The sequence below is a fragment of the Dryas octopetala genome, chromosome 4 (genome assembly GCF_963921425.1).
Source record: "Dryas octopetala chromosome 4, drDryOcto1.1, whole genome shotgun sequence".
Taxonomy (NCBI): domain Eukaryota; kingdom Viridiplantae; phylum Streptophyta; class Magnoliopsida; order Rosales; family Rosaceae; genus Dryas; species Dryas octopetala.
In genome coordinates this window covers 25,000,176-25,009,410 of record NC_141369.1, presented here as the reverse complement: position 1 = coordinate 25,009,410, position 9,235 = coordinate 25,000,176, and the positions used below count along the sequence as shown (strand labels likewise).

Below are 9,235 nucleotides of genomic sequence, written 5' to 3'. Positions count from 1 at the left end.
GAGACCCTTTGGATACTCTGTCTTTCTGATTCTGAGCAAACAGAGCGGGACCCAACCCGTTTTATCAAATTTAGTTAAGAGTTAGTTGATGTCCATGTCGTTGTATACGTGGCACTGAGTTGGATGGTTTGAAATGCTTACGTCAAAGTTTTGACATGATGTGGCTTGGGCCATTGACATCTGCAAGCCTGCAAATTCCCAGCCCAAGGCCCCAAAGCCCAACAAGCTTACAACATTAATCTGGGTCGGGTCACCCCAGCCCAATTATTCATAAGAATTGGCAAAATAGGGGGACGATAATTCAATAGACTATTGTTACAGACTTACAGTCACGAAATTTTAATTTTTTTCACTAAATTAGGCTTTTTGTGATAGTGTTTTGTTTATTCAAATCTTGATCCATTTTGATTGCTAACTCTTAGCAAATAAGATGATGATATATTTATTGACACGTTATTTGATGAACAAATTTGACTATCTTAGTATTATTACAAAGTTAATGTGAGACTCTCCTTATACTTAAGAGTGAAAACGGTTCGGTAACCAAACCGATTGGCCGAGACCGACCACCAACCTGACTCCGGCGGAATGGTACAAAACAAGCCCGCCACCGTACCGCCGACTATTTCGATTTTGGTTGGTTTATGTTGGTGACAGTTGGTTTCGGTTGAAAGAGAGAAAGAGAGGGATAGAGAGAAAGAAGGACATAAAAAGGGATAGAGAGGCGACGACGATGGGTGGAGGTGGAGGTGGAGGTGGTGCTGTTTCTGGGTTGGGTGGTGCTGGGTTGGTGGGTTGGGTGAAGGGGGGAAGGATGGAGGTGGTCGTGGGGAGGGACTGGGTGGGTACGGTGGGGAAGGGGAGGGGCTGGGTGGTTTTATTTGGGTGGTCGATGGGTGGGGCTGGGTTGAAGAAGAAGAAGAAGCAGAAGAAGGGAAACCAGAAGAAAAAAGAAGGAACAAAAAGGGAAACCATAAGAAAAAAGAAGAAGCAAAAGAAGACATTGGCCATGTTTGGTATCGGTATTGGGGAGACTAAGGCCCCGTTTGGGATTGTTGTGGAAGACCCAAAAGCTGCTGTGGATGACAATTCTCAATCACCTACAACAATTTTGGTGTTTGGTAAAAAAATTAAAAACTGCTTTTTCTCATAATTCTCAACTCCCCCCAACAAAAACATAAAGTAGGTTTCTAGGTGCTTTTGAAACCTGCAGTGAATCACAGCAACAATGAATATTTTATTTTACCCATAATATCCTCATTGATTTCTATATTTTTAATTTTTTAATTTTAAATTAAAAAATATGTCCATTGTTAGTTATATTTTATATTGTGATAATTAATTATGATATTTTATTTGCACGATTAAAATTATAATATACCTAAAAAAATAATAGACATAGTTATTTAATAATGTTGTTCTTAGAAAAATTAATGCTAATAAAAATTTGTAGCCAAAAATTTAAAAAACAAGTAAAACACATTTTATTTTTACTAAACAAATAAGTGAAAGACACTTTTAGCATCATGTCTATTTTAGTAATTATATACAGTCACAGCACTTTTACATTAATATTTACCAAACACTTTGATACTGTTTTTTGCACTCAGCACTTTTGAAAACATACTTTAGCAAACACTCAGCTGCTTTACTTTACAGCTGACTTTACTTCACAGCTGTTTTTTCACACAGCAATACCAAACTGGCCCTAACACTGAGTGTAGCGGTGGAGTTTGATTATCTTACCGATACCGAAAAATCACAAAACCATACCGAACTGTCAATATCAAAATCAGTCGATCGTCAGTAATTTTCGGTTAGTCGGCAAAAAAAATCAGCCTTACTTATACTTATACAAAACTTTTTGTACGTAATGTGAATTGATTAGTTTTGTTTTTAGCAAAACAGCACGTGCAAGTTGCAATCAAGATTTGTGGTGAAGAATCTCAAATCTTTATAACATAATAACAATGATTTATTGTAAGAAGAGGTTATTTAAAAGGCTTAATTATCGATTTACCACCCAAAATTGTAACTCATTCCCACTTTACCACCTGAAAGTTTTTTTGTCCCAGATTACCACCTGTAACTTACATCCGTGTCCCATTTTACCTTGTTCCGTCAACAATTTCGTTAATGCTGACGTGGCGCGCTGGATGTGCGCCACGTGTCACATCTTTTTTGTATTTTTTGATTTTTTTGATTTTTCTATTTTTATAAACTTTGAAAATTAATTAAAAATAGCTCCGAACTTAGAAAAATACACGGAAAATTCCTACCGACTTGTCTTAACTAGTACTAATTTACTATGGGGTTAAAATGCCAATTTTCCCTCTAAAAATTTCCAAAAAATTTGGAAAGTCCAAATTTATTTCTAGAAAATTAAAATACTCTAGACTCTTTGAAAATTCATAGAATAATCTCCCGAACTCCAAAAAATATGAGGTCTGCACCGTTAGTCTTCTAAAAACTAACATTACCTTTCTCGTGAACACTTGCTACCCAAAAGACCTCTCGGTTTTAGAGAAAAATAAAATTCCCTATAAAATAAATTCTAGAAAAATTCTAAAATTTCTGTAAAGTCTCGAAATAATTCTCTAAAACAAGCTTTTGGTAATTTTTCAAAATATTTTTGAGAATTTGTCCAAGAGTTTACGAAAATTTTAGAATTTTTTCTAGAATTTATTTAATAGAGGAAAATTTATTTTAATTTTTTAGAAATAAATTTGGACTTTCTAATTTTTTTGAAAATTTTTAGAGGGCAAATTGGTAATTTAACCTTATAGAAAATTAGTGCTAGTCAAGACGAGTCCGTAGGAATTTTTCGTGTATTTTTCTGAGTTCGGAACTATTTTTAATGAATTTTCAAAGTTTATAAAAATAAAAAAATAAAAAAATGAGAAAAAATAAAAAAAAGATGTGACACGTGGCGCACATCTAGCGCGCCACGTCAGCATTAACGGCCAGATCGTCAGCATTAACGGAATTGTTGACGGAACAAGGTAAAATGGGACATAGATGTAAGTTACAGGTGGTAATCTGGGACAAAAAAACTTTCAGGTGGTAAAGTGGGAATGAGTTACAGTTTTGGATGGTAAATCGATAATTAAGCCTATTTAAAATAAGATTGGGTGATGAAGATTTGAGGAGAAGAATCTCTAGTTCATAAAAAACAGAAATTACTAGACATATATACTTCTATAGTTCTACCAAACAATGTGAAATGGGGTTGGTCTAGTTGGCTAAGGACCCTACACATAAACCCAGTTTCGAACCCTCCCCCTCCCCATACTTCTACCAAACAATTGTTACAGTCAAAACATAAACACCATGTAATGGTAAAGTATTGTTATTATGTTTTTGTGAGGGGACTGATCATAGAAGCAATAGGAATAAACATTGAATTTGTTAGATGATCCAATATCTAAACTAAATCAAATCTTGTTGATGTTAATCACAAATTCATTGTCATGTAAAATACGGCTCCCTACTCAGTTCTCAATCAACATCCTAGACTCCTAGTCGATCAGTTTTTCTCCTTAATCCAGATGATAATAAATAAATTATTAATTAATTAAAATATCCTAATTAATGGCCAATAGAGTGCTAAATTGCTAATGACACGGCGTGATCAGTGTTATTTTTGAAATCGGATATGCATGCATGAGTCCTAATCTGTTGTCAAACATTGCGTCTTCTGCTAGCAACTTAATTAAATTACTCTTTTTTTTTTTATTGCTTCCCGTGACTTGGAGCAGCAATAGCGACGTAGCGTACTACTTTAGAAAACATTGTACACTTTTATCATGGAATATGAAAAATCATAATTGCACAATGGAATTTGGTTGATGTTGATTGTTGAGATCTCTCTCTCAATATGAAACTTGAATTAATTCATCCTGTTTTACCGGCTATTTGTTAATCTAATTTTATTTTTCTTCACTCTACTAGAAGAGGTCTAAATTAAGTTTCTTCTTCCCTCGAGAAAATAAAAAAGAATTCATAAAATTTGGATATTGATTTGAGTTGAGCAACAAAAATGTATAAGTTAATTAATTGAAGGAAGATGTTTAAAACCTGTATATCTATTAATGTGTGAGTATTCCTTAAACAATGCATGAAATTACATACATAAATTATGTAAAAGACGTACATATGAATTAAACTATTTGGGGTTAGCCTAAATGATGAATAAGAATGTAAGAATGATTAAGTATTATAATAGGTTAAACCGTTAAAAAAAATTTAAAAAAAATTGAATTAATATAATTTATGATCCTTCTAATTAATATATAAATTTGGTCTACTTTCTCAAAGGGATTGGCGTAAAAAAAGGGAAACCAAGTCCTGGTCTTTTGATCCAGCTGCTCTTTAAATTCCATGAAAAACATAAAAATATTATGGTCGATTTTACTGTAGATGTACCAATCCCAAAAGCAATGGCATGATATCTGGAATAACTGACTTAACGGTTTTGTATTGTCATGGGTGATAAGAGCATTCACATGCATTATGCAGACTGTCACTTTCACAAGAGATTTCAAGAATTTTCAGCTGCCTGTTTTAAAGGTACAAGCCAAATTAAGTTCATTAATATTCTACCATTAACGTCTTTTCTGTCTCTTTATTTTGACATTTACAACCAAGCCAAATATCAAGCCAACAAAAAAAATTACCATCAATGATTGTTCCATGTCCTCTGCCGCTTTTATTGGCTTCCTAAGCAAATTTTGATGCACTTTGCAGCGGTTTTTGTGTTAGGACTATCGGTTCAATTTTGGAGAATTAAATTTATATCCCTCAGTATATATGTTACCATCATATAAAATAATATTGTATGACATTTAATTTAGAATAGGTGTACGTAACATATATTATCTCAAACCGAAATCATGACAAACTGTTTGATATGTTCCCAAAATACTTTTTTATTTTACTTAAGATTGAGAAAGTCATGGTGTGATTTTAATCTTGATTAAATTAATAAGGGGGTACTTCTTTCCCATTCAATATTACTTGATTTATAAAGTTATTTTTTATTTATTTTAAGAGTTTATGGAGGAAGTCAGAAAGAACATGCTTGTATGATACGAACTTAATCCACTCATCATTACTGAGCTTATGGATGAAAAACTCTCATTTGCTTAATCTGTTAATTGTGGGTTTAGGAAACGGTATTTTATCATGTACTTTAATTACATGTTGATTCTGATTAAAATATCGGCATTGGCATGCAAATCATAATCAATCGTGAGGCTTCTACAGACGTCATAGCTTTCCACCATATTCATTGCATTTCAATTAATAACTGAAATGACTAATTGGTGTGCTCGGATTTTTTGTAGTAGACGAAGAAAACCCCACGACCCACCAAATGAAAATCAGCCATTATTGCAGATGGGAACAGAAAAAAATTTAAAACGTACGGCAGCAGCAAAACAAGGGGAAGTAACAATGTAGCTAGGGGACAATTGTGAGTGCAGCAAAGTGGCGAACAAAACCTTCCAACCAGTGATAAATAATGAACTGAAGGATGTGACATGCTCATTAGTCACTGCTATATATCCTTTAAAAATCCTACTTTTTTTTTTCTTTAATGTTTTTTATATTATCACAACATAGGTTAAGTTTAAGAGAGTAGCTAGAAACTGTCCTCAAGTGAAAAATTTAATGTTTGACATGAAATGTTAGATCAGCGTATATTCGCTGGACCAAAACTCACAGTTGGCCGGTCATGGAAGTTTTCTGTTAGAGTATTTTGTGTTGTTAAGGCATGTCATGTGAGTAGCAGGCGGAATTAACTAGAGAATTTGGAGTTGGAATAATCCCAAACGACAGAAAATTAAAGGGTTGAAAATTGAAGCCCTTGGAAGGTATGCCATTGTTGTACGTTAATAAACAGTGGCCTCATGTGTGCACACAGTGCCATGAGGTCCATGACCTCATCTCTACCTATATATAGTCATCCCTGCCCATCCCTTTTCATTAAGTAGCTCGACATATACAGAAAATTGAAGATATGATGAGTACTTTCAAAATGAGAAGTCTCACATTCATTGCTCTCATTGCCTTTTCTGTTTGGTGTTCAAGCTTATTAGAACCTTGTGATGCTAGAAAAGGCAAGCGGTACTGGGGTTTTGGTGGTCGTCGTGATCATCACCACCCTGCAGGCCGCGGAGTTTCTACTTTGATGAGAAACAGTTGTGGGAATTCTGCCATCTTTGATGTATTGAACTATGGTGCTAAAGGTGATGGACGGGCAGATGACACTAAGGTGGGTGCATGATTTCAGTTCAAAAATGAACTTCCATATCTCTAATGCTAGCTCTTTGTGTTCCACCATATTTGTTATGTTTGAAAATTGAAATGCTACATTGCAATTCAATTATTACTACTGTTGTTGAGATTCCAAATCCCATGTTGGGTATTTCAAGCCTTTTCCCCATACTCTCTTCTCCACTCATCGCTAATTGGTTTTAAATTAGATGTTCTAACTATAACAAGTATTATTATCGACTAATAGTAATCTCTTGCATTGCAAGGCAGGCATTTGAAGCAGCTTGGGCAGCAGCCTGCAAAGTGAAAGCATCAACAGTAAATGTTCCATCAGGGTCTGTGTTTCTTGTCAAGCCTATCTCTTTCTCTGGCCCAAATTGTGAACCAAATATTGTATTTCAGGTGAAATTAGTCTCAAATCTTAAACCCATATCTTAACTATTGCCTTCCTGTAGTAGCAGCATTTAACTCTTCCAGTATGAGCTATATTAGAATTTTGCTGATATAGATATTGGTCACTTAAATTCTGAGGCATGCAGTTAGATGGCAAAATCATAGCTCCAACAAATTCTGAAGCATGGGGTTCAGGCCTTTTACAGTGGCTAGAATTCACAAAGCTTCAAGGGATTACAGTCAGAGGTAAAGGTGTAATTGATGGACAAGGCTCAGTTTGGTGGAATGACTCACCCACATACAGTCCTACAGATGATTCAACATCTAGCAGTCCCCAAGATTCGGTAACTAACTATATATATAGGGAGCTTCCATTGAGATGCCTCAAATAAGTTTAAGTTTATATTAGGAAAATGTGTCCTACTTCAGAATGTAGTTCAATGATTCGAACTTCTATTTTAAGTCTCTGGCCTTATAACAAGCCAAAACAGGGCCGGCTAATGCTTTTCTTTTGATGACAATATTCTTATTCAGGAGATCATAGAAAGTGACAGTAAAAAAATGGCAAGCACCAAACCAACAGTAATACTCTGATTACCATTCAGCTCCCTTGCTTTTACAACATTAGTTAATCACTATGACATTGTCACATTGGTACCTAGCTAGCTGGAATTAACTAATTCTTGTGAGTGGTGCTATATGTTTTGGTGTGCAGGCACTTAGGTTCTATGGAAGCAATGGTGTGACAGTCACTGGCATAACAATTCAAAACAGCCCTCAGTGCCACCTCAAGTTTGATGCCTGCACCAATGTTCAGGTCTCTGGCTTCAGTGTTTCATCCCCTGGTAACAGCCCCAACACTGATGGAATCCACCTCCAGAACTCTCAAAATGTGGTCATTTACAGCACCACTCTTGCTTGTGGTAATAATGATTCAGAAAGAAAATTATACTATAATTTCTAATTAAACACCAATAATCTAAGTCTAACTAGGACATTAATATATAAATCGATCTGCAGGAGATGACTGCATATCAATACAAACTGGATGCTCAAATGTATACATACACAATGTGAATTGTGGACCTGGGCATGGAATCAGCATTGGAGGGCTAGGCAAGGATAACACCAAAGCTTGTGTGTCAAACATCACTGTCCGAGATGTTAAAATGCATAATACATTGACTGGTGTCAGAATAAAAACCTGGCAGGTACATAAACTTCAAATGGACCTACCCAAATGCATAGTACAATTGCAATCAATTTTTGTCCATATATATATAGTGAACCAAATTAAAATATATATGGTTAATTTTGCACTGCAGGGAGGATCAGGGTCAGTCCAAAACATAATGTTCTCAAACATTCAAGTATCAGAAGTTGCAACCCCAATCATGATTGACCAATTCTACTGCGACAAAAGCAAGTGCCCAAATGAGACCTCAGCTGTGGCAATTTCGGGTGTGAATTATGTGAATATACAAGGAACCTACACAACGAAACCTGTACATTTTGCATGCAGTGATAGCAAGCCATGTACTGGTGTGTCCCTGGATACCATACAGCTAAAATATGTAGAAGAAGGGAAGCACTTGTATGGCCCTTTTTGTTGGCAGGCATATGGAGAGCTCAAAACCAGCACTCTCCCTCCAATTGATTGCTTGAAGAAAGGCAAGCCATATTCAAGCACCAAAGTGCAGTCTACAAGTAGTGGTGATTCTTGCTAAGCTTAGCCATAGCCTAGCTAGCCTAGGCAATTAATTAATTAAATAGGGTAGACTTTGATTGATAAAAATGGCCAATTATAGCGGAAAAAATTATCATACAATATGTTTAGTCAATTTTATAGTCGTTGGATATGTAGTGGATATGATGTAACTCGCACCTCAAAACTTAAATTATGTTATTATATGTAAAGGGAAAGTGGTTCCGTTCCCAAGTCCCCAACTTTGGTTCTCTGCATCTATTAGCAATATGTGCGCCATGCTCCAAAGCCAAGGCGTTAAAAGGTGGGGGACTATAACTTTTTTCTATTTTCGGTAAAAGGGAACTGTAATTTCAATTTGCTGCGGTTTTCCAAACATGAATATATGGATTTGGCTCCAACCATACCTAAGTTTTGTTGGGTTTGGAGTGAGTTATTTGAATTTGGCATTCGCTACTCGCTAGCCTTTTTTGCGAACCTATGTCACCATGGAGGAACAACGATGGTTGTGGTTAGGACGCCATTTTCATGTCTATATGTGTTGCTTTAATTACAGGTTCTGTTTTTATCAAATAGATTATGTTTCGCACGCTGAATTATCATGTGTAGATTGAATATAAGTTTAGGAATCAAAAAACTATGCCTAATTATAATGGAGCGAGCACTAGAAAATGTAAGAACTATGAATTAACAAACAATTAATTACAATATTTTGTATTTTATAGGGACACTTGAAAGTGTCTATGGAAGCCTATACTAATTATGATTTTCCAAAACCAGAACCAGCAGCAACCTTCATCCTTTTGCGCGTTTTGATCCTTTCAGGACTTGGTAATCCTGTCTTACCCTCATACTTCTTTT

At 35.4% G+C, this 9,235-nt stretch overlaps 1 protein-coding gene across 2 annotated transcripts; it reads left to right on the top strand.

The window, feature by feature from the left end:
- Window positions 1–6,019: 6,019 nt before the first annotated feature.
- LOC147288750 (polygalacturonase At1g48100-like) lies at window positions 6,020–8,528 on the top strand. Of its 2 annotated transcripts, none has more exons than XM_086241281.1 (7): window positions 6,020–6,274; window positions 6,547–6,678; window positions 6,816–7,013; window positions 7,207–7,251; window positions 7,385–7,592; window positions 7,690–7,880; window positions 7,995–8,528. In XM_086241281.1, the coding sequence occupies exons 1-7, from the start codon at window positions 6,020–6,022 to the stop codon at window positions 8,394–8,396; spliced, it is 1,431 nt and encodes a 476-aa protein (XP_086097407.1). In that variant the 3' UTR covers window positions 8,397–8,528. The 2 variants fall into 2 exon arrangements, with proteins under 2 accessions (XP_086097407.1, XP_086097406.1); XM_086241280.1 differs by having other exon boundaries at window positions 6,023–6,274; window positions 7,204–7,251.
- Window positions 8,529–9,235: the final 707 nt, after the last annotated feature.

Bases quoted from the DNA above. Each gene is read 5' to 3' on its own strand.
- LOC147288750 (XM_086241281.1), top strand. From the start codon at position 6,020: ATGATGAGTACTTTCAAAATGAGAAGTCTCACATTCATTGCTCTCATT. The intron at 6,679-6,815 runs GTGAAATTAGTC...TGAGGCATGCAG, and splicing joins AACCAAATATTGTATTTCAG to TTAGATGGCAAAATCATAGC. The intron at 7,252-7,384 runs GTAATACTCTGA...TTTGGTGTGCAG, and splicing joins TGGCAAGCACCAAACCAACA to GCACTTAGGTTCTATGGAAG.